This window comes from Labrus mixtus, chromosome 20, assembly GCF_963584025.1.
Source record: "Labrus mixtus chromosome 20, fLabMix1.1, whole genome shotgun sequence".
Classification (NCBI taxonomy): domain Eukaryota; kingdom Metazoa; phylum Chordata; class Actinopteri; order Labriformes; family Labridae; genus Labrus; species Labrus mixtus.
In genome coordinates, this window is record NC_083631.1 from 16,604,393 (window position 1) to 16,629,921 (window position 25,529).

The 25,529-nt window shown below is 42.3% G+C and overlaps 3 protein-coding genes across 3 annotated transcripts; 1 reads left to right on the top strand and 2 right to left on the bottom strand.

The window, feature by feature from the left end:
* The first annotated feature begins 1,277 nt into the window (after positions 1-1,277).
* On the top strand, positions 1,278-5,160 carry cldni (claudin i). Its single transcript, XM_061065491.1, has 3 exons — positions 1,278-1,395; positions 2,684-2,816; positions 3,665-5,160. The coding sequence occupies exons 2-3, from the start codon at positions 2,685-2,687 to the stop codon at positions 4,163-4,165; spliced, it is 633 nt and encodes a 210-aa protein (XP_060921474.1). The 5' UTR covers positions 1,278-1,395; position 2,684; the 3' UTR covers positions 4,166-5,160.
* coro1a (coronin, actin binding protein, 1A) lies at positions 4,775-12,595 on the bottom strand. The gene is made up of 11 exons (XM_061065490.1): positions 12,453-12,595; positions 11,001-11,204; positions 9,559-9,681; positions 9,318-9,447; positions 8,212-8,393; positions 7,884-8,003; positions 6,913-7,017; positions 6,653-6,798; positions 6,415-6,472; positions 5,814-6,029; positions 4,775-5,268 (listed from the first exon to the last, which is right to left on the bottom strand). The coding sequence occupies exons 2-11, from the start codon at positions 11,196-11,198 to the stop codon at positions 5,176-5,178; spliced, it is 1,371 nt and encodes a 456-aa protein (XP_060921473.1). The 5' UTR covers positions 11,199-11,204; positions 12,453-12,595; the 3' UTR covers positions 4,775-5,175.
* Positions 12,596-15,432: 2,837 nt separating this feature from the next.
* Positions 15,433-24,951, bottom strand: paqr4a (progestin and adipoQ receptor family member IVa). Its single transcript, XM_061065873.1, has 3 exons — positions 23,827-24,951; positions 21,249-21,467; positions 15,433-20,220 (listed from the first exon to the last, which is right to left on the bottom strand). Exons 1-3 carry the CDS (start codon positions 24,098-24,100, stop codon positions 19,787-19,789), a joined length of 927 nt encoding a protein of 308 aa, XP_060921856.1. The 5' UTR covers positions 24,101-24,951; the 3' UTR covers positions 15,433-19,786.
* Between the last annotated feature and the right edge of the window lie 578 nt (positions 24,952-25,529).

The window sequence follows — 25,529 nt, forward strand, 5'->3', positions numbered from 1 at the left end:
GGCGGCCCGGGTTCGAATCCGGCCCGTGGCTCCTTTCCCGCATGTTGTTCCCCTCTCTCTCTCTCCCTGATTTCTGACTCTATCCACTGTCCTATCTCTACATTGAGGGCACAAAAAGCCCAAAAATAAAAATCTTAAAAAGTAATGGTTATTCATGGATTTGTTGAAATATCATTCAGGCTTGCTGACCACCCAGCTCTTCTGACATTTAAGCATATATAAGAAATATTTATACTTTTTAAAAAGATTTCTTTGGACGTCTTTGCCTTTATTGGATAGGACAGCTGAAGAGAGACAGGAAACGTTGGGAGGAGAGACTGGGGGATGACATGCAGCAAAGGGCAGAGGTCAGATTCAAATCCATGGTCACTGCAACGAGGACCATGGCCTCTGTACGTGTGGCACCCGCTGTCAGCACCCCAAGAACAGATCGCTTCTAGATAAGCATAAAAGAAAAAAAATTGCCCTTTTTTCTGATTTTTATTGTTCTGATTTATTCTTCAGCTTGTGTTTGTAATGTGTTTAACCACTATAAATAAAATGTACAAACTACAGTACAATAAAAAAAGAGAAACAGTGCTGACTTTTTTCATGAACACTTTCTTGTAATGTTTAGACACTTATCTTTAAAAAAAAAAAAATAAACAGAACATGTTTTTATTTTCTTAAGTGAATGCTGTATGCTTCCCTACTCTGTCTGCCTGTGTAACAGATTGCTATATATTTTTTTCATTACATTACCTTTTATTACCTCATAGTCATTCCTTCTACATGATCCATTATTCACCTTACGCAAAAATCCTAATCTCATCCGTCTCGGTTTCCTAAATAAGTCTCCTTACGTTGGTCATCATAGTTTCGACACAGGTAGGTGTCTGTGTGTGTGTTTGGGGGTTTGTGACGTGCAGGTATGGAAGCGTGGGCGGGGGGAGGGGGGGAGTATCCCAAATGACTCAGATTTCTTTTTCCAGCAACTTGGGATTGATACTATAAAAATGACTCACCCAGTATGATCACTGCAATCACAACAATCTCTGTGTTTGAGTGTTTTTTTATCACGTTTCACTTAAAACCACTGAATCTGAACTGATTTTATTCCTCATCCGAGATGAGGAGGTGTGGTAGGTAAGCACTCCTCTGAGCACTATGGCAGCTCTGTGATGGAAAAAGAGAGGGAAACATACGTAGAAGACAAGTCCAGTCTGGTCTTGAGCTCCTTCCCTCCTTTGTACCTTCCTCCAGGACCTCAGCCCCACCCTACACCTCAGATTCCTCTACAAATACCCCCTTATCTTATCCTGCAGACTTCATACTTGTGCATCAGACAACAAGAAGGGAGAACCTCAAGGTCTGATTTTTTTTTTCCAGAAGTTCAGAGGACAACATTTATTGAAGGTAGGCTTCATTCCAATACACTTTTTTAAATCACATGGTCGGACTGAGCTTTGCATAAAAAAAGGAGTAAAAAAATGACAGAGGATGTAAGGGTTGGAGGAGGATGAGGTTAATACTTTACAATGTGTAAAATCATGGAAATTGCAAGTGAACAGTAAAAGGGGAAAAGAGGAAAAAATGATATGATGCTCTGTAACACTTTGGGATATTTTTTGCCTGTTTTACAAATGTTTGATAAGACTTCACATACCTCACTATAATATAAATAATTGTGTGGAAACATTAGAACAATCCTCATTTTGAGGGGGGAAAAGGTTTTTTTAAATTTATTTGCAGAAATGGAAACATGATTATAAATTAATTGACGTACTTCCGTTGAGCTCTCAGTGTTCCTTCTGCTCTGTACGTTTGTATCCTGGGATGAAAAGGGTCAGGCTTAAAAGTAAACGATGATTTGTCCCGGTCTAAGGCTTATACCCTCTGCTACTTGGATTGAAGTTACCTAAAAATAGTTTGAGGAGATCAGGTTTAATAGTTGCGCTCTTCTGCTTCTGTTCAGATGTTTACGGAACAGTTGAATTGTCTGCATGGAGGCAGAACAAAGAGAGCGGCTTCCTTTCTAAACTGATCAAATGATGAGTCTGTAACTTGTACAAAAAGAAAAATCATGGGCACATTTTTATGATGCCAGACGTTTCTGTAGCCTCTACATTAATGTAACAGTTTTAATTTTGTAATTAATTTAGATGTTCGTGTTTAAGGACACACCAATTCTCCAAATGTGTATGATATTCTAAAAACCGTCTTGATCTGCTTCTTCTCATCCTTATAAAGTGCAATCAGATAGTGTTACAATAGAATACATTTTAGAAAAAGGCAGATGTTGGAAGCAGAGAAATGTGTGAGGGAGTGGCCGAGTTGAGATCCAGGAGGCCCCGGGCCTGTCGAGACTTGACTTGGTTTTAAAATGTAGCCCTGAGCCACATAATCCTGTGACGGCCTGTCTGAGGGAGCGGGTGTGTGTTCAGTATGTGATCACAAAAAAACAAAAAACAACCCGCAGATCAACAGTAACACATCGGCAACAACACATGAATGAGTCTTCATCTAACAGCAACTCCTCCTGAAACAAAGAAGGAAGCAGACACAACGGTCTTAGCTTAAGACGGGGAAAATGTTGGGAAAGCCAAAATTACAACAACAAAAAAAAAAAACAGTAAAAGAAGGATTCATTTGAGTATGAGTAACTTTGTTGACTTATTCTCTGTCTTCTGTTTTTTTTATTCAGAATGGGATCTGTCGGAGTTCAGATCGTGTGTGTGGGCCTTGGGCTGCTCGGTCTCATCGGGGTCATCGTGTGCTGCGCCGTCCCGCGCTGGAAGGTGTCCTCCTTCACAGGAAACAACATCCTGACTGCTCAGGTAAATACAAACTTCAACCTCTTCTGTTGAAAAGTAAATGAGCAGAAATGACTGAAATGATGTTATGTCCCCCCGTAATCTCTGCAAATGTCTTGAAACGCAGGCTTGAAAGTGGTTTACACTCCCATGTCGATCGAAAAGAGTGAAACACTTTCAATCCTGTTTAGAATTATGAATTAAAATACGACTACTGTTTCATTTCTAAAAAATAACCTTCAAACAAAATGTCCCTTTTTGTTGCTTTAAACTTTTGGTTTGTCGAGATTTGGCGCCCCCTGTGGACAAAGCAGTACCTCATCTCCTACAGATGTTGTCTAGATGTGTTTACTGACAGTTTCGGTCCATTTCATAACCAGCTTAAAACTCCTCATAGGAGCTTTAATGCTTTTCCACACTAGTGAGACAGGTATTTGACATGTTGATCTATTTCATATTCATCCAGTTTAAAGGCCTCACAAAACAATATTCTCCATAAGATTCTCCCAAAGAGTGACTGGATCCTATATAGAAAGACACCATAAAAAAAGTGTTTTGTTGTTTACCTGGCAGCTTTCTGCATGTCTGATTGTCTTTGGATGGATTTGCATAAATTAGCGGACATTGGAAAAAGATTAACTGACCTTTAACTGAAACAGCTAATCAAGTTTTTGAGCGCGTCATGTGTTGTGTCTAAAATAATCTATATTTGTGAAACTGTAGGATTTAATGTAGGGTTCAAATATTTCCTTTTGATTTGCAGTGGAGTCAAAGTAGAAAGCAAAGTACAAGTACTGAATTCAACTCTTCCAAGTAGACTTGATGAAATGTGACTGACATTTCTCCTTCTGTGTGCGTCTGTGTGTGCGCAGAGTAACCATGAGGGCCTGTGGACGCAGTGTGTGACGCAGAGTACCGGCCAGCAGCAGTGCAAGAACTTCGACTCCCTGCTCGTATTGCCTTCTGACCTGCAGGCCGCCCGCGCCATGACCATTATCAGCTGCATGCTCAGCAGTCTCAGCCTCCTCATCCTCTTCTGTGGGGCCGACTTCACCACCTGCGTGCAAAACGAAGACATCAAGCCTAAGATCAACATAATGTCCGGGGTGGGCCTGCTGCTGGCTGGCCTCCTGGTCATCATCCCTGTCAGCTGGTCCGCTCACATCTTGGTGCGAGACTTCAACAACCCCCTTGTTGTGACAAATAGGAGGGAGCTGGGAGCGTGCATCTTTATCGGGTGGGCTGCCGGCGTGCTGCTGCTCCTGGCTGGAGGTCTGCTCCTCTGCTTCAGCAGGCCAAAGTCAGGCAGCTCTGGTGGAACCGCCAAATACTACCACAACAGTGCATCCGCCCCAAACAAAAACTACGTGTAGTGTTTTTATGAAGGGGAGTAGCGGAGGGGGATTGATTTGGTAAAAGTCTGGCGAGCAACAAAGTGCAGGTGCTGCTTTAGCAATCGGTGAAGGGTTCCACATACACTCTTTGAAAGGGAAACTAATAGAACCAGCTGTAAATTAAAGGTCAAAGCAACATTTTGCTGATGATTTTAACCTGTGTACAAAACAAATACTTTACCTCCATTCAATTTGACTTTTTAAAGTTGTATTCAAGGATTAACACGATGAAATGCAATATAATGCAATTGTGTAAAAAAAAAAAAAAAAAAAAAATGTATTTGTTATTTGTTGCTACAAAATTAGCAGATAAATAAAGGTCAACAACATTTCAGGAACAAATAACAGCCATCGGGCCTTTTTGATGCACTAGTGCTTCATATTTGAGTTTGAATAGCCATTCTGTCTGAAATACTTTTTTATCACCTTTCTTTTTGTCTTTAGTGATTTTTCTGTTTCAATTATCCGCAGTCAGAAAAAAGCTCAAATCTGTCTTCAACCAATTTCACCTCAGTCGTCCTCAGGGATCATCTGTGTGCACATGTTTCTCTGATGACAGTTCCCAAATGTCTAGATAACATTTCAAGCTTCTTTTTTTAAATATATGTCATATTCTCACTTTGTTTTATTTTGTCTCATTTTGTATGTTCATGATTATACATAATTAAAATCTGGTTTAATTCAAGCATGTGTTTCATGTGTGTATTTTTCATGTTTCAATAAAAGAAAAGTCCATTTTTTTTCCTCCAAAATACAGAAGACTTTATTTCAAACTAAAAACATATATTAAACCGTTTCTTTTCAAACTGACCAGACAACCCAAATAAAACAAATTCAAGCTTAAAGCCTAAGTAAAATGAAGTAACATATTTGTCTGAAATGTCTCCCTTTGTCTCAATGCAATCAGAAGTTAGAGGAGAGCAGCCGTCTCCTCTGCCATGGCTCTGGTGTTTTTTTATTTTTTATCTCTTGTTGTTAACACAGATCTTTTAATGCTCGCTCTCCAGCTCACTCACACGCTTTGTCAGCTCCTCTACCGCTGCTTTCAGGTCTTTCACCTCCTGTTTCAAGGACTGCACCTCCTTAGAGACCGACAAAGAGGCAGACAGAAGAGAACGATTAATGACACACAACGTTTCAGGCATTGACAACAACAACAATCCAAAGATACAGTATGTAACAAATCAGAGGGGGGTGAAGTATTTAGACCCTGAAGTCAGATGAATTAGCAAAAGTATGGAGTCCTGTGTCCAAACGCACTTAAAACATGACAAGAGATAGAATAATAATATAGAACCCAAATTAATTTAATTTAACTTTTTTTTGTGAAGAGACCTTGTAGATAGATATGTAAAAAGGCTGATTTAGTTTGAATTCAATTGTAAAAACTTGATTAAACTGGTGTCAAATACCGCATATAAAATGCGTGTGGAGTACGACTACAAAATAACAGTTTTGCAACTAAAATGTTTTGGACGACAAGTACAAGCGGATTCAGCAGAATTTCCAAAGAAAATGAAAAGTAATGTTTCCTATTTGAAATACTTGAACAAATGTGCCTCTGCCAATGCAGCTCACACAGCTAAGCTTGAAAACGAATCATTATTTGAATCTTTTATTGTCTCACCCCGCTGGATCCCTGTTGAGTCCCAGCAGAAGCAGTCGTGGTCTTCAGGAGACTCTTGTGGACTTTGAACTCCTTGGCTTTGGTTGTTGCTGCAAACCCGTCCTTTAGAGAGATCAGAATGGGCTGACCATTTTTCCCCTGAAACCACTCATCGGCTTCCACTGAGGGCTCAGGACCGATTGTGTCTGGGTACAGATCCTCCTGGAACAGATCGGACTGAACAGGCAGAGACACAGACACTGAGTTAAAGACAGCAAAAAAAACAAAAAAAAGCATTTAATTTATCCAAAAACGAATTTTTGATGACATTAGACTGTATTGCATGATAATATTGGTTTGTCACTATTATCCACTGATGAATGCATTAGAATCAATCATCTACACTGGCTGTAAATGAATATACAAGCAAATATGACAGGCAGGTAAGATTGCACTATTAGGCTATATGCCAACATGATGCAAGCTGTTGACTACTGAGACAACCCATTGCAAGAATCTACACTCCAATACACTAGGTGGCAGTTTTCACCTTTAAAATGTTATAAGGAAACACTGTACATCTCTAACGTTAGAGTTAGGGCAGTGTAGAAATAAATTGTACCTTGCGGGGCACCGTCATGATGATGGGCTCACATTTCCTCTCATGGAGTTTGTAGAACCTGAAGAGAGAAATAAAAAGAGAGATCACTGATGTAGGTATGAAGCATTTAGTCTCAGCACATACATGTCTACAAAAAAAAGCTTCATGGCAATGATGTGGCAGCAAAAGAGCCACACCACCACTGTTATTCAAAATCACTGAGCTACTTTTGGTTTAATAAAGACAGTAAAGTCACTACCTGGCTATTTCACATTTGTTGACCTCCAGGCCCCTCTTGGGCATGTAACCCACGCCCTTCTGGCTCTCCTTGCTGCTGTACATGGACAGGTAGTGGACATAAGGAGCTTCATCCGTCACCTCAAAGTAACGGATGCTGCTGTCTCCCTGTGACACAGATGTAAAATAAACAATAAAACAATCAACTGTATGTTTCCATGTGGGTGAGACTGACACAGAAGAAAGAAAAAAAAAGAATTTATTTCAACATCCAAATCTAACCTTGCCACAGAGGTAGACGACTCCGGTGTCTGGGTCAAAGAAAGGCAGAAGAACGCCGCTGCTGGTGTCCAATTCCTGCAGGGTCAGCGGCGCTTCAAAGTTTTTCTAAAGAAACAGATTCCGATACATTAAGTTATACCATTTCTATATGTGCCAATGTTACATCCTCAATAAAGACAGCGGCAGACTACTGGTAAGCCAAGGATTCATTTAACTGAGACTGAGGTGAGACATTGCAGAACAAAAACACTTTAATGCTGTAAGCTTGCAGTTGTGAAACAGCAGTGTTGTTAATACAATTAATTACTGCTATGTAAGAAGAGAGTTGCACAAAAGGTCTGCCTGTCAAGACTTTTAAATAAGATCCAAAGTAGCCCTCCTTTTGTCCTGAAATATTTATTTCACACTGGTGTTTCAAGTCTCTCTGTGGTCTTTTAAATGTCGCTTTAACAAATAATTGTAAGTGCAGGGAGTTTATGACAATATTGAAAATGGATCTACTAAGGATAAGAGACAGCTTGTGTTCAGCAACTTTTCATAGACACAAAATCTTCATTCTATTCAATCACTCCTAACGCTGGATTAGAGGAAGATTAAATTCTTCACAAAGCAGCTGAACATTTTTGAAGACAGCCCATTTAAAAGAACGTACTACCATCAAAGTAGAGTATTTCATAATAGCATAAGAAATGTATCACAGCCAAAAACACACAGTATGGGGATTATAAGGCACAACTCATGGGCAGAAAAACCCTAATGACATATCCGACAACAATTTGTCAGAGGTTTCAAGTAAAATCTTGCCCATGCCCAAGTGAGGGAGTTCATTTTCCCGGGGGGGGGGGGGGGGGGGTTGAAATAAGCACCATGAATCTTCAAATCTAAAATGACAACATGTCCTGATTGAGACCGAAGCCCCTGTTGAACACTCTTCTTCAACTTGAACATGTACGTAGGTTGTTGACACTCACTGGGTCCCACAGCGCCACCTGCCTCTCACTCATGCGACTGAAGCCGGTAGTGAGGATCTTCCCGTGTGAGACAAACACCGCCCTGACAGGCCGGGAGCCCTCATGAGGCTTCTCCTTCTCCTGTGGGAAGAGCACAGACGGAGGTGTTACACAATACCATCAACCTTCTTCTTCTTATCTTACCCGAGAGCTAAAAATAGTGACACATGAAGTCATCTATAATATGTTAAATCATTCTGCAATTGCAGACTCATAACTCAAGAGTTCATGGCTTAATGTACTGCTTGTAGTCATGTTTTTTTTTTTTTTTTTCATTTTTTAAACTTACAAGGAGGACGGTGCCCTTACGGGGGTCCAGCACCCGCATGGTCTTGTCCTTGCAGGAGGTGAGAATCTGGGAGCCGTCGTTGTTCCAGCAGGCGCTGTAGATCATGTCGGTGTGCACGCTGTCGATCCTCACCATCTCCTCCCCGCGAGCCACGTTCCACAGGATCACCACGTTATCACAGCCTGCACGGACGCAAAGTGGGGGGGAAAGAAACAGGTGTGAAAACTTCAGGCCATTAAAAATGCATCATGAATCAAGATCGCATTAGTCCCAGGTTTGTTTACAGTAATATGTTGTAGCAGAAAAGGTGCAGGCTGCATCCCTGCTGCACAGCAGAGCTTCTGTGAGGGAGTGGGTGTGGCCCAGCAGAAGGAGAGAACATTTTCTTCCCTTTGTCCTGAATTTATGTTGAAAATGAATTCTGTTATATTGAAATAAAGCCTTCATGTCTTACCTGACATCATTGAACAGTTCATTATTTTGCTGGACTTATTCTAAAATAAACATGAAATAGTCATAGGAGCACAGCTGAAAACAGTCGAGGCTACATTTGGAGGACGTACTGGGTTATTCTAGACTAGAATGTCCTTCAATCAGAAGTTATAATGATATATCAGCAGCAGTTGAAGCAGGACAATAATTTGATTATTGTTCATCCAATTTATCTTAACTTAATATAACATTGTTTTTAGTACACTCCCATTGGCTCCCAGCTGATAGTGTCGTTGTTCAGCTGGTTTTAGGAGTTCTGTTCATGTGATTTTTTGTGCCGGCAACACTCTTGGAATGTTTTTTTATGACAGTGTGTCAGTGTGTCGGCTTAAAAATCTGATTTTGCTGAAATAAAAAATGACTGATGTGAAATGAAGAGACTAAAACGTACTTATTAGATAAAACAGTTAGAGAATACGTTTTCCTTTTGTCATAGTTTTCAGATGAAAATGGTAAATATCACAAAATGAGTCATGAGCAAGTTTGAGGCTCATTAAAAAATACATCTCTGGGATGTCATGTAAGTTCACCAGAGAAGCTTCTCTAATATAAAAGTTACATATCTGCCCAGAGGCTGTCTGTCTGTCAGCCTGTCTGCACGCTGGCTGTCGTACCTGCACTCATCAGCACGTTGTGAGCGGTGGGGTGCCAGCTCAGGATGCCCACACGTTTGGAGTGTCCATCCAGCTTAACCACCGGCTCTGTGAGAGGCGTTGTCAGCCCACCATCTGGGATCTCCCAAATCTATTTACCAAGGACACGTCGTACACACTGAATTCAGATATTTATGTTTAACAATTAGAGTGCAGTGTCATTTCACAAAGTTTCCCGGGGCGTGTTTCCAATTATGTCTACCATGACACTGCAGTCCTCAGAGCCACTCGCGATGATGTTGTCATTATGAGGACAGAACTCGATGTCCAGGACCGGTCCCGTGTGGCCGCACACAGTGGGGTAGGACATGTCGATACGTCCCGTCTACAGGGAGAGAAAAAAAAGAAAGAAAAACTCATCCTCAGCGTGACAAGACAAGAAACCTTGCAGCTTCAAAGGTAATGAGAGCAGGTTAGTTCAACACAATGAGACGGGAGGAGGAAGTTTAAAGTCATGTGAAACATATATAACAGCTAGTGTTGTGGTGCTCAGACTCGGTGTTGGTCTAAAGACAGGCCTGGAGACCACTTTTTGAAGGTCTCGTCTTGGAATCAAAAGCATTTTTACTCGGTCTTGTCTCGGTCTCAGACTGGGCAGTCAAGCCCAACACTGATTGGCTATTTTTCCACATCATTACTTCATCTTCATCGTTCATCTTTGGGATTTTATGCCCCGCTGTGTCCCTTGAATATTTCTTCTCCCTTGAGAATTCTATAAACCACCAGGGATAAGACCGGGAACAATGTGGTCTCTGCAAGGTTCACTGAACTACTCAGCATCTTTAAATGCAACACAACACACAGATTCATACCTGAGTTACAGGAGAGTGAAGCTATGATGTTGGACGTCTAGTCTTTATTTCTATATCACATGTTTTTCAGTATTTCCCAGCAGTATACACCGATACTCACTAATCATACAATTATTACGTGTAAAAGATTGGTTTTTTTTTCCTAAGATGACGGTAGTGTCTGAGTGGTAGTGAGAGTTTAGGTTTAAGTTACATTTTCTGACACTTAAAAAAAAGACTAATAGGCAGTTAAGAGTAAATATTTCTGGCTTTAGCAAATAAACTGTTAAAGATTTTTTAATGAGCTCTTTATATGGAAGCTTGGTTGATGATTTTTTTTAGACATTTCAGACCTGCAGATAATCTGTTTCTGAGAACACAGGGAACACGCATTTGTCGCCTAAGAGAAGCCTGTCTGAGTTCAAACACGAGTATAAACAAGGCCACAAGGTTTGCATTTTGCCACTCTTCTTTTCAGGCACATAAAATGCGATGAAGGAGGTTCAAGACACCTAACGTACGCCATAAGTGAGTGCAGAACAAGCAGGGTTGAGGCCACATCCTGCCCTTGCTGAGCAGGCAACCAGTCCTAATATGGTGAAAACTTCTCAACAGCAGAGCGAGTGACGTGTAGAAAGACTCAAAGTCTGCATCCAACTTCCTTATTTAGAGTGTGTGAGATTGAGAGGCAGAATTCAAATTTTTCAAATGTAAGGGTGGCGTTCGACGTGAAAACGCGACGGCAGTTTGCGTGAGAAATGAGAAACAGAAGGACACAAAGAGAAGAGCAGCAGATCGGTTCTCATCTTTTTAAGCCAACACCGTCAGAGCGATTCCCCCCCCCGTGTATCACCTTGGTCAGGGGCAACACGATGAAGGCTCCTCCACCGCTGGCGTCCACGATCATGGCCACAAACTTGGGGTTGACGGAGCAGAAGAGGCTGTCCCACGTCATCTGGGAGATTCGTATGTCATCGTAGCATTGGTCGGCCTTCACAGCCTGGCCGAAGACGTGACGGAACTTACTGGACCTCACAACCTTCCTGGACATGGTGAACTGGAACGAGAGCAAAGTTTAACGTGAAGTCATCAAGGCTCAGTGAAACCTGTGGCAAAGTCTGGAACGGTTTCCTTTTGCAGATATCCCTCTCTCTGTGCAATGCAAAGGGACACCAAATGCCAAAATAGTTGTTTATTGAGACTGAATAACTCAATTTTAACTTCATAAAATAAGTTACTTAATGAATTCCCTTAATACGTATACTGAAAGATGCATGTGAAAATAAACCGACAGACGGGGGGCTGACGACACAGCTTAAAGACACGACAGAGGAAAGCTGAAAAAGAGGAAGCATAACCTTTCACAACTGCTTCCTCTAGTCTGCTGCTGGTACTCGGCGCCCCTTCTGTATCTTTTTCCCTTCCATTTAGAATCTGTCCGTTAACTAAATGACTGTGCATGCTCGAACAAGACATTAGAAATGGGATGACACGGGACAAAAAAAATTGTGAGTGCTATTTGTCAGCAGATGTGCTGCACGTGTTTCAGAACTACAAAGTGCGATGAGTTACCCAAAGCAGCAGTTACACCACATCCTTAAGAGAGAGCTAAAAAAAAAAAAACACCGACCTTTCTCTTTTGCCATGCTTCTAATTCACACACTCATGTTCTCATTGATTTTCCCACAGTTAGGCACTTCTGGAAGCATAACATTTAGCAAGTCCAGAGAAGAAATATGCAATACATTTAGCATTTAGCGACTAAGAATTCTAAATTGCACAAATGGGGTTTGAAATCATGATCAAGTTGAATAACGAGCAGCTGCAAAACAAACCAACTCTTTCACTTTTTTAACAACAGCCCCTCCAATCAAAAACACCAAATATGTTTTGCTTTACCTCCATTTTTTCGACTTCGACTTCCTGAAATCTGCAGCCGCACCTCAGCTCAGACTCAGATACAACAGCTTTGCTGCATGTGCATCACAAGACCTCTCTCAGCTCTGTGCCTAATTTAATAAGCCTTAACAGAGTGAGCTGTAATTTTATCAGCAGCCTAAATGCATGTCAATAATTTGTGTCTCTCCCTCTGTTGTGACGGGAAACATCGGCTTGTACAAAGTAGGAAACAAATACACTGAGTCGAACTCGAGCCATGTGGAACAGGAGGATGAGAGATGTTTCAATTTGAAATCGATGAAGTTATCTTTTGAGTGTTCATAGTTCCTGAATGAACGCGTTATCTCCGGAGATGTAGGTGTAAACGAACAGTGAGACAAAGCACAGGCGTATGCTGCAGGCCTACCTGGGAGTCGTGGGCGGTCAGTTCAGCTGAAGGAGTCTCGGCAGTGCACCAAACAGCCTGCCACAAGAATGAGAACTCAGACGAGATGGTAGGTTAAAGTACATCACAACACAACATTTGAGGAAGTGACGGCTTCAGATGATGGTGGAAGTGGGAGGTGATGTATTGGGGTTTAAAAAAAACAAAAAAAAAACTGCCACATGAAGGGGAAGACTGAGTTTTTATGTGATGTTGAATAAGTTTGTGTTTGGCTAAAGGTGTCAGAACTTTACATACTTACATTTTGAATGTAGTCCAGTCTGCCTCCTGCATGAAGCAGAATCACCTCATTTCTGAAAAGTGTAAAAAATCAGTCAAGTTAAGAAACATTGTAAGTTCACTGAGATGCTGGATTGAGTGCTGGAGGCGCATTTAACCCTGAAATGAAATGTCAAACCATTAAGGCTAATCTTTTCTGTTTTTAGACGATAAGAAACGTTCTTTTTGTTTTTAAATGATAGTCCCACACCTGTCCTATGGTTAAACTGTCTGGTCCCAGGCCAACCAGTCATTAATCAAATCTGGAGAGTTCCTTTTACAATCGGGCCTTCAGGACAAAAAAAAAAACAAAGAAGACATCAACACCGCATTCTATGTCAATACAACATTTTCAGTTCGACAAATTGGATTGACTTCCATTAGGTAAAGCTTTAGTTTAAGTGTTGCGTTTAAACAGGCTCACTCCTCAGCCTCTCTGCAAATACATACAGAGACTACAAGGCTGCAGCAGATACGGCAGAGCGGCTTCAAATGGCTTTTTCTGTGAAAGGAGCAACATCCTGGAACTGGCTAATCCTTGTAGCTATGTCATAGCTAAATGTGTTTGTTTATTGTATCTTGCTGAATCCAGTTTAAACTGTTTGAAACTTGTATCTACACAAAAGCCCTTCTAGGGACAGCATCCACTATATATACACTATGATACTTGCATCCGGTGGCTGTTTTCAGTTTGTCTATGTATATTGCATCCGTGCCCATCAAATAAACCACCCATAAATAAATGAATTATCAGAGGAAACATCTGGATGAAGCTAGCTGTGCATGCTTCACTGAAAACATGATGAGAGAAGAAAAGCGTCCAGTTGTTCTCTCTGACCTGAACACTGGTATGACCCAAATAGTTTGCCTGTATAGAATAAAAATATTGTCGGTCCTGTGAAGTAAAAAAAAAAAAAAATCCTTCTCATTCACATTTTTAAAGAACAAAAGGACCTAAAGTCCTACTTTTATACTCTGCCTCCAATCTGAGCTTGAGGCCATAAAGTTCTGAATTCAGGATCTGAGGAATGGGGAACGGGATGTATTTGTTTCAAAACCTTCTCAGCAACATTTTTTTTTTTTTTTTTTAAATCCTTTTGTCACTGCACTTTACTGAACACGCCACTAAACACCATCGCATGTAATCACATGATGAGTTAACAACGTATTCTAACTAACTTTGATTCATGCTTATTGCGTCCTGTCCTGCGTGGTTGTTGATGTCTTTGTTATTCATGTTGTGTGTTAGTATTCTCTTAATGCAACACATATTCCACTTGGGGCACTAAAGGTTTCATCCATGCATTCAAATGTGGCTCTTCCCCCCCCCCCCCCCCCCCCCCAAAAGATGGTGTTATCTTCAGTGATCGTTAATTAATGCTGTGATGTCAGTCTGATGAATTCGAGGGACTTCAACTTTTCTCTGACGCATGATTTTTTAATTCCTTATTAATGCGTATCCTGCACCTTGCTCACTTTAATGGACATTCTGTATCGCTGGAGGGCCGTGTTAAACCCTTAAACTTGAGCTAATACTTTTAATTAACCTGAGCAATTAGAAACACACGCTCTAATCTACTCCTTGAAGACATGAGGTCGGGTCATTTCTCATCTTTCTATTATTGCAGGGTTCATCTAATTTCACCGTGCCTCATCAGACTCCTGGCCATCCTAACTACTGGACGAACTCCAATGATTCCTCTTACATGAACCTGGACTGAAATTAGACTTCATCAGCCTCTTGCTGCTTTGCAGTATAAGAGAACTTTGTATCTACTTGTATCCTGTGCTCCTATTCATACTGGTACAGCTAACTTTAATGCAAACATATTCTCAAAATAAACCCAATTCTGAAGTATAAGCTTTAATATGTTCATGTTACTATCTGCTCGTCTTTGGCTCTCACCAACTTCTATTACTGAGAGTCACTTTACGTCTTTGCTTTCTGGGATTTTGCTTCTATAATTGTGGGGAATTTTTTTTTCCTTTCTTCACATTCTAAAAACATCTGTACTTGTTCAGAGTTCCCCCGACCAAAATAATGGACATCCTTGCCCAAAGTCGTCAGAAAATGACCAGCCTCAAACCTTCCCAATCTTTACTTAAGAGCCCGATAAATCCACGGTCGCATCAATGAAGAGACTCTTGACCTCGATTTTCAAGGCAAGTCTAGAACTTAATCAACAGATTTAAGCTTTTATTACGGAGGAAACAGGGTGAGATTTGAGGGGCAAATATGGTAGCCAATTCAAATATACTTGAATGTCTGTCGACTCACCCCCCCCCCCCCAATGCCATGTCTAGCTTTATATAGCATTAGAAAGCCCCGTCCCTTTGGCTAATGATGTATGTCTTGGTGTGAATATATACAAATGGTACAAGAAATATCCCAACATGATAACTACTCCTATCCTACTACTAGTCATTTCTTACCCAAACATGTCAAACTGCAGTAGTACACACCTTTAACGTAGAAATTAAACTACATGTTCTGAACCGTTGGTTAAAATTAGCATGAGGTCAAAGTTAGCTTCTCTTTGACCTCATGCTAACTTTAACTCTGAATCTTCATTTCTTGTTAGAGGTGAAGAAGAGACTAAAATGTCTACACGTCCTCAACCTCGCACAACTGCACACATCTAAGTAAGAGAAACAGAGACCAAATAAAAGACCTATAGCCAGGTTTAAAAATATAGACTTCAGTTTATTGCACAATCGTTGCTGGAGACTGAGGAGTGTGAGAGCCTGTCTGTTACACAGAACATTGATGATGGACAGACAGGTGAGCTACAAGCGCAGGAACAAACTTGTCCGTGTTCATGCGCATTCATTGCAAGCACGCAGACCGGGATAATGAGGCACTCTGGGGGACGCAACCAGGGCCCCCCGTCAGTGCAGAGCGGGAGAAAGTAAAGTTGACAACATACACGTTTCATGCTTGTATGGGTCCTACAGGAGAGCTCACACACACATGTCACACATACACGGTCGGGGGAGTATAAAATAAAACAACTCCGGGGAGGAACTGCAAGCCAGAGCTGACAGTTTTCACAACCTGTCAAATTAGTTTCATTTGCCTGCAATATGGCTACAGTAATGCCTGCATCAGTGCACGTGAACTTCCACTAGATGGAGCCACACCCACTCCCTTGGACGTTTGACTTTGCAGATATGAAGAGACAATAACAGACAGACCCTCTGGAAAGCTCCCTCCATCCAAAAGCAAAGGGCTCGTCTCATGATCTGTACACATTGACCAGTGTTGTTATTAGGATCCACAGAATAACAGTAATCATAATAATCAGTATATAACAATACATGTAATCCTTTATAAACAGGTCATTAACAGGCTATCCGGCACCTGCGTTATATTAAAAAAAAGAGTATTGTTTTGTTAGTGATGTGTTCGAACATCGTGTCATTTTCTTTTTTCTCATATAACGTACAGACAAAAAAAGGACAGAGGTTAATTTCCCAGGCCAGGTTCCACTCCTGTGACATGGTTAGGAGAGAAAAAAACACTCCCGATTTCCACCTTCTTTTCTCCCTTCTGTCCAATCTGTTCCCCCCCAGTCCCCAGCACAAACAGACTGGACAAAGAGGGCAGGTGGAGGTAGATGCAGCCATGTTGCAGACCGCAGAGGTCAGGTCTCGGATGTTACAGCTACTGTTATGGCACCCTGAGAAGTGGGAGACCCAGGATGTTAAGAGCGAAGGAGCCCTCCGTTACAGCGGGATCAGAGAGAGCTGCTATTACCCAAAAAACACAAATCACTGTTAATGATCCTTTCGGCTGATAATGCATAGATAGACCAGTGGTAGTCACGAGGCATTCACATGCCCGCCAAGATTACCCCGCAATGGTCACAAATGTCTTTTCCTCGTGTGTCGAAAAAAAATAAAAATCATTCTTACATTTAAATGCACAGGAGCATTTTTTTTTGTTAGGGTCACAAAGGGGCACTACACTGAATCCAGCTGTTTTTGTTTTTAGTGTTGTTCACATACAAATGGACGTAGCGAAGCAAACGCGTCTCTGAAAATGAATCCAAAGCACTGCGCCGAGCCGCGCTGCGTCCCTCTTTCATTATAAGCTTTGGCTGTGAAAGAGAGCAGCAGCGCATCGACGGCAAATCCAGTTTCTTACGTTTCTGTCCTTTACATATCGTGTATCAAAACTGAATCAGGGTATATGGTTTGCTCTGTATGTATATATCATCTACATACATGTATTTACATTATTTATATGGACTTTAAATAGGTTTCAGAATTGATTTGACTTTCATCCAAAGCCCTTTTAAGAGCGATGAATAGTGCAGTTTGTTTGATAGTGATGTAATGCCTCAATGCTCAGTCATAACGACACCCCCCCCAGCTACCACTATAATCATTTCTTAGAGCCAGTGACGTGACCTGTGGAGGACTGGAATTAGCAAATTATTTGCTAACAATTTGTAAGTTTCTCAGCTACGTTCATGCATTATTATTTTTAAGTTTCATTCAATGGCCAATAATACGTCAGTTTCAGTTTTTACATTGTACTACGGTCATAGCAGGTATTAATCATCGTGTCAGAATGAGACGGCATCGTGAGAGGAGGGAGGAGTAGAATGGCTGGAGGTGCAGTCTGAGGCTAGTGTACGTGACTAAGACTGTGGGAAATCCTTCTTCACCTATGAGTCAGTGTTAGCACAGGAAGCAGAGGATGTGCAGCACCTCAGACGCAGCCTGTTTGTCAAGATGAAGTGGGACTGACGGAACTGGCAACTCTAGGGTGTGGGCGGCTGGGACTGTTGGCATGGAAAAACAAGTGCAATGTCATTAAGAAAAGTAAAGTTGGCCTCTGAGGGAGAACCCCCCCCCCCCCACCCCACCCCCTAAAGTCGCTAGTCTTGAGCACAAAGAAAGGGAGCAACTTAAGAGCATGGAGGAATAATCATTCACAGACATGGTGTGACTTTTACATTAAAAGAGGATGTAAAGGGTTCATTCCTGTTTGGCAAAGCCAGCTTTATAAAACACAACTCCATTCTAACTCCAAAAAGTGTTACAATAAAGTGCAAGTCAAGCTATGCTCTGTCACAGAACACAAATCCTGCTGCACGGCAAAAGCAGTGCATTTCAACACCAACGCATACAGTGGCAATAATGTGACCTGCTATGCAGCATTAATGGCCGACCCTTATAATCCATCAGTAAGTAGGGTCAATGTACAGTAAACACCCCAGATATAGTAAACATTTCCTTTCTAGCCAGAGTAAAAATGAGATGAAAATAAAATCTTCAGAGGAGTGCTGCTTTGAAAGTCAAATACTCGATCGCTGAATTTGTGTAAATGTTATATGAACTGAGATAGATCTATTTCTACAATATTACTGGAGTCAAAACTCAGTGAAAGCAGTGTGTGTGTGTGTGTGTGTGTGTGTGTGTGTGTGTGTGTGTGTGGAGGGGTGGGAGGATAAGCAGCTAATCCTCTAGATTTGCATGCTCTGACTCAAACAAAAGATTTTCTCTGACCTCTAACTTGACCTGTCAGCCGGTGATCCTGCACAGCATCAACAGAAAAACTGTTCAGCTGGCCTACGTGTGCACAACTATCAATGCAGCGGCGAACAAATAAATAAAAGAATAATAAATAAAATATATTTCCTTACAGTGTTCTGCGCACGGTGCGCTGACACAAAGGTCGGCTTCGGGTGCGTGTTGCTGCCACATGCTCGTCCAGATCGATTGTTCACATGCTGGCTTTTCATTCAAATGTAGTCGTCATTAAAAGTGTTTTTTTTTTGTTGTTTTTTTTTTACTATTCTGTTGTTTGAAAGTGAACATTAGAGAGCTATTCAACAACAGATGTGCATAAAAACATTTAAACATATTAGACAGTTAATAACTTAAAACGTATCTTCTGTGTAAGGACAAGCTTTGTTAACTTTAGAGCCTATCATAAATATTAAAGAATAAATAACACAGACGTATCCAAACAGTAATTCTACTGAACAACGCAGCTTGTAAACGTGTGAACTTTCCTTTTCTGATTCTAAAAAAAAAATGCCTCGGTTTCCATTGGCACTTAGCTCAGGCTGCGAAACAGAGCAATTAAGACTGCAGGATTTCTCCTAATGTGCAGTCTTTTAAGCAAGGTCAACTCGTGGCTAACATGCTAGCACGCTCAGGAATGAACCTTCTCACCCATCTCCAATTTCATCTCACTGAGTGACAAATCAGATCGACACACGGGTCAATAAAAAAAAGAAAAAAAAAAAAAAAAAAAAGGGAGGCAGCGTCAGGAAAACAAGGAAACAGGGACAAGACAACCGGTCCTGTAAAACTCAAGTCACTTGGACGTAGTGAGAACTCGATGAGTGCTGCGTGCAATACTTTATGTACATGTAGTATTCAAAAATGTCGAGGGAGAGAGGGTGTCAGCGCGTTGTGCTGTGTATGCTGTGTTCATGAGTTTAGATATGGATGTGCTGCATAGGTAGCAACGGTGACATCTGAGAGGACTCGAGTGTGTGTGATATCGTTTAGCCGCAGACTCTCTGAACGGGCCGCTTCAAGTAAAGTTTAACTTCTACTATTAAGTAAAGGCTTTAAAATCAGCAGGAACCTTTAACTAGAGCCGTTACCTCAGACTTTATAGTATTCAATGTTTGTTAGATTTACTGCTTTGAATATCTCTATTATCCTCTGTGTGTGTGTGTGTGTGTGTGTGTGTGTGTGTGTGTGTGTGTGTGTGTGTGTGTGTGTGTGTGTATACACCTGTTCGTCCATGTTTACGGCAAGTGAGAGAGTCAAACTGCTTGTGCGTGTTACTTGACAAACTTTTGCCTGCTTTCGCACAAGATGAACGTAGATATGAACATTCTAGGTTGGAGCGCATGAGATGAACACATGCACGGACAACATCTCGTCTGACCTTACCGCATCAGTCGTCCCCCCCCCCACCCCCCCACCCCCCCTCCCTCCCTCCCCCAGAGGTCTTTCAGTGACCACCCCAGTGCTCCTTGTCTGGGGGTGGGGGGCCGTGGGAGGGGTCAGTCCGAGGGACAGTTGTAGCTGTTGATCCACAACAGGTCGTCCAGCACGCCCCAGTGCAGGTAGAGGATGGAGCCTACCACCAGTACGTGCATGATCTGGTGGCTGTTGCACCAGTAGTCAAAGAGGCCCGGACGGAAGCGCTCCGGGATGCGCATGATGTTGATGACCCCGCCCAGCACGGCCAGCGCGTCCATCGTGAGGAAGTGGCGCAGCGACGTGGGGCTGCCGCCGCCGACGCCCACCCAGCGCAGCAGGAAGAAGGAGAAGCGGAAAAGCGCTTGCCAGGCAAAGGAGCGCAGCCGGCGAACGCTGCTCCGAGCCGTGACGGCACAGTAGATGGCGTGGCTGGAGAGCAGGATGTAGACCAAGAGGGCCACGGTGCGGATGAACGGGTAGCACAGCAACGTGCTGTAGACGATGGGCAGCGCCCCTGAGACAAGGAGACACACAAAAAGGAAAGTAAGAAGAAAAAAAAAAAAAAAAAAAAGACGGAGCGCTGATGTCTGACTCAGCAGCAGCCACTCAAACCTCGTTTGTTCGCTGTTCTCTGAGCTCTCTGTTCTTTAAGTTTTTGCACAACTAGTCTTTAATAGAGAGTAGAAGCTGAAGAGAGATGAAAAAGGTGGGACAGAAAGAGGGGATAATGAGCATCACAAAGCTCAGCCGTAGTTTTACAAGGAGAAGGAAATGGGAGAATCTGAAGAAGAAATTGAATAATTGCACTTCAGCCTGTTGTTCTGCGAAGCAAATCATTTCAAGTAGTCCCCTTCAGCAATGGAGAATTAATACACTTCTACTGGAATCATTTTACAGAAGTAAATGTTAGTTGAAGTGATAGACTCCTCCTGTTTGAGAACCACTGACATATCAGACTTTTAGTATTAATTATTTGTTTCTTTACAGCATCAAATCCAAGCTAGGGTTGATACTTTTTTTTTTCTTTAAGGAAAAGAAATAAGCTCCAGGCATGTATAGCCATTCACTTTCAAGGAGCAGCTGTGTCCTATTAATGCTGCCTTAAGGAGAAAACCTATGTTAAGAAAGGTTGAATGACAAACGTATATAATAATCACATTTTGAATTATTACTCTGTTGTTATTATCAGATATATATGTGCAGTGTGGCACTTGTTGAGAGTGCATTAATAAAAGTAAAATATTGCCCTTGTCATTGTTTATTATAGGTGAATACAGGCAGCAGAGGCAGAACAGTAATCATTTCAGAACTTGGATTATTGCTTGCATAGGCCTCTTGACACAGTTGTCAAATTCGCTCTGACAGATCAATACTGGTAAACCTCCAAGCAAAAGACTTCGTGCTAAATCACTGACAATCAATGAAGAGAAAAGTTCTGCCCTCCGATCACACGGAGCGGCAATAACACACAAGTGCTGCCCACGTCAAATGCAAAAAAAAAAAAAAAAACGATAAGCAGTAAAGAAAGGTGCCGAGGCTCACCCAGCGTGTTGATCATGCAGATTCCACACACGTCCAGTTTGAGGAGGGTGTGGTAGACGGGCTCGCCTCCCTCGTGGTTCATGAAGAGGTGGTAGAGCACGGAGCCCAGCTGAGGCGACAGGCAAGCCAGGAAGTGGACCACGCCCAACCAGGTGACGCTGATCTGGGACCAGGGAATGTTGAGAGGCAGCAGCACCAGGAAGCAAACCAGAGGGATGCCTGGAATAAGAGAGAACACAGGTTGTTGCTCAACTGCGACTTTAAATAAAGCTCATATGATGTGCCTGTGAAACTAATCCCTTTGTTGTACCTTTTGTGGGCAAACTTTTTGTTTTGCAATAATGTTATCAATTTAATGTTCTCTCTCTCTCCCCCCCCCCCCCCCCCCCTGTGGATGTGTAGGGATCGAGAGAAAACAATACCTTAGGTTACGTGAACGCTCCAGCACGATAAAATAATATAGAAACTTTGACAAAACCAAATTAAGTTGCCATGTTTACTGTGATGGATTATCTAGCTCAGGACTTTTGAAGGCCTGGGGACGGCGGCTTGTTTTATAACTGTCCAAGAGCGAGTCGCAGCAAACGGGCTCCCAACAATGCTGAGTGTGTGCAGACACCAGCAAGAATACTGTGGAGCGGAGCAGAAACCCACATGATTGGCACACATGTATCAGTGTTACCCTGCGAGGGAGAGACAAGGCTCACACTGAGCGGCAAAAGGGCCACACTGCCAATGCCACCTAGTTCAAATTGGAGTGTCTGTTCTTGGCACAGAGAGGCATTCACTGCTTTGTGAGCAAAAAATCCAGACCTTGAAATTTGATCCACATCCAGTTGTTACGATCATTTATCATGCATCAACCCCCCCCCCCCCCCCCCACCTTTTTGCTCACTCTGCCTTTCCCAATGTCAGAGACCAGCCAGGTGATACAGGCAATGCCATATACTGTAACACATCTATTTTAAGTATGCTATCTCTGCTCTCCCCCCCCACCACCACCACCACCACCCCTCACCCCACACACACACACACACACACACACACACACACGTCCATGCAAAGACAACTGGCCTTTCTCAGCTCCTATGAGGGCTGAATCAAAGCTCTGAGATCTGAGTTGTGTGCAGGGTGTGGAGAGATATATGCAAACAAACCAGTTTGTAAAACTTCAGCGTGAATGTTTAGGCATGAGTAACAAAGAAGAAAAACCAGACAAGCACTGCTCTGCATACTTTCTACTGAATTTGAAAAAAAAAACTGGACAGAAGCCCACTGGCTTAAACATCACTTCTTTATATAGACGGGGGTGCATTGTAGGTTATAAGCTCAGCCGACGTCACTGGGCCGTTATCAGGCCTTCCAGGGCCACTTCCCTGGTGATCATCACTGCAGTTATTGTGCGACTGCTGGCGAGCAAAGTGCCATGAAGTGACGACCTTCACAATGAGGAAGTTGTCAGAGGCTCAGAAGTCACACAAGCACACGGAGGGTGAACTCGCTGCACTCCTTCACGGCTTTAGGATGCAATTTTAATGCACGTAATGGGGGGGGGGGGAGAGGGGGCAAAGAAACATGTTGCCAGGCAATTGGTAGTGTCATCATTTTAGTCTGAGAATAGTATAAAAGTGTGTAGATTGCTAACACGCTGACACACACTCTGTTTGCACAGATCACAATATAACTGGAATTTATTGTGACGAGCCCTGACCTATTAAAACAGACATATTTTTGCGTAATAAACAAATTCCTTCCTTTATTTGAAAACAGATGGTTGTCATAACCGTTCTTCATTGAATTGGACCTGAAAGAATTTCTTTCATTGTTTTGGGTTTTTTTTAAACTGTCTTCATCTTGGCAGAGATTTACATGACATTTTAAATCAAACTTAACTCTACGACGTGTCACACATACAGTAAATATGCATCATTTGGTGTTCTTTTTTTTTTTTTTTAAAGAATTATTTTTGGCCTCTTTAGTTACAGCAATGAAGAGATGGCGGCGAATGACATGCGAGGCGAGGGTCAGAGACACTTGCTTTGAGGACTAAAGCCTCAGAATATGAGGCGTGCAAACTAACCACTAGGCCAACCTGTGTTTTAATTACAAGGAAAAAAAAAACATGCTTTTTCTCTGCCATCACAATCACTTGGGTTAATTATGTTAGAACTGTGTGACAACTTTCAAATCAGCACAGTGCGCAGGTCAACCTCAGTTAATGTACAAGTAAAATTAAAGACTTATGTAATCTCTGAAACCAACCTCCTACCACTTTTTGAAATATTTTTACACTCCCAAAAACTCCCAAATTTGGGATTATTCTGGATTAGCAATCACAAGGACATATGGTGTGGATAAATATGCATGAGCTGAAATCTGAAGGAGTTAAGTCATGTGTGCAGATAGTGCAGATAGTGCAGTAGTGCTCTGGCTTGGCATCCTTTTTTTTTGCAGGTGCTGAGGTGCTCTCTGAACGGGGTGTGCAAGTTAACACTCAAAAGTCACACCGGCTGCACAAAAAAAAAAAAATCTCAGAAAACGCCGACGAAGCAAGTACACGTAAAGCTGTTGCACTCACCGTGAGTGTATATGTTTCCGAGTTCATTGTGCAGGTAGAAGAGGCTTCTGATGCAGTCTTGCACAGAGGAGCTTGGCCGGTATCCCGTCAGGACGTATTTATTAAACTGAAGATGTGGAGGTGAATTCGCCCAGTCCAGCAGCCTGGGTCCATTTAAAAATGCCATAGCAAACAGGACTGTTAAAATGACGCCGCCGAAAAAGTAAAAAACAGACTGTACACCTATATACACATTTAGTAATATTATTGCGACTAAAACCTTATGGGATACCATTGGTGTGGGTAGTTGGGTCTCTTTGCAAAAATATTGTGCTGTTAGCCTCCTAGCTTGCCGCTAGCAGGGCTCACGTCAAGTCTCACAGCACTACCCGGCAACGGTGTATCCGCGCCGCCGCTGAAGTCTGCTCTCGACCCCCGGTGCCCGAGTGAGTGTCATCCGCAGGGCTGGAGACAGACACGGCCAGCCACGTACATGGTGCAAGCTCAGTACGGTCATCACATTTGGCATCTAAAAGCTGTCCTTGTAGCACCTGCGACGCGGATGAGAGACAATGTTCCTCGACATTTTTTTTTTTTTTTTTCTCAAGCTCACTTCCTCGTTAAGTCGGCGTTCCCGTGCGGAGAGCCGCGCAGAGGCTCGGACGCGTCCCGGGCAGGAGATGCTGTGGGTGTCCCATCCAACTCCAAAGAGGATGCTAGCTTGATCCCTAGCGGTCAGATTCGCAGCAGAGGACTAGCAGGTCATGCTTTTCACTTGAATGAAAGCAGACAGGTGTAACACGCTCAGTTGAGATCCGTCTGACAGGGGCGAGTTTTTGTTTCGCGACAGGAAAAAAATCAGACATCCGTGGTTCTGGAGCGGGGGGGAATTAAAGAGGGAAGGGACTGCGGGCTAGCAAAGCCGGGAAGTCGGCTACCGATGTCCTGTCACTGAGGTTGCTGAGATTTGAGCTGGGTGACTCCAAGCACTCACGGTCCAGGCCTTATAGCTTACATCCGGCTTCCTCAACATCCACTCCATCCCTTTATTTTCCGTCATTGTGTCTGGCGAGGTATATTCCTTGAAATGCGGTGTCTTCTCTGGCGGCCTTAAGTCCCCTGCATCGCCTCTACACAACTGTCAAGTTACATGGATGACAAATGACGACACTTCCGGTCATTGTTTTCAAAATAAACCTTTACACCTAAGAACATGCTACGTTTCCCCAGGACGTTAGCTGTAGGTTATTGGGGGTATTTCCTACTGCAGTTAATTGATTTAAGTCACAATAACAACCCTGATTATTTTTTTGCATCACATTCTTTTGCACTGAAAATAACTAGTATAATATAATATATAGTATAATGATGATAATGTGACATTTGTCATGTGTACCGAGCACATTTTTGGGTTATATCTGGACAAGAAGGTTTTTTTGGACCAAGATATCCTCACAGCAATACAGAAATTAATTATTATGTTGTTTTACCACACATTTTTTCCTTTATCAAAAATTAGTCTCCTGAAATATTGATATCACTCTTGACCCGCTAAAATATTCAAAGACTGAAATTAAATTGACGTTCAGATTAATTTCCCTCTATCCAAATCTAGTGTGAGATTTTAGGTTCCTGTACTAATACAATTAAAATATCCTACATTTTCAAACAAACACCAAAGTGTACTTAGGAAGCTCGTGTGTTCACAGTGTTGAGTTGACTTA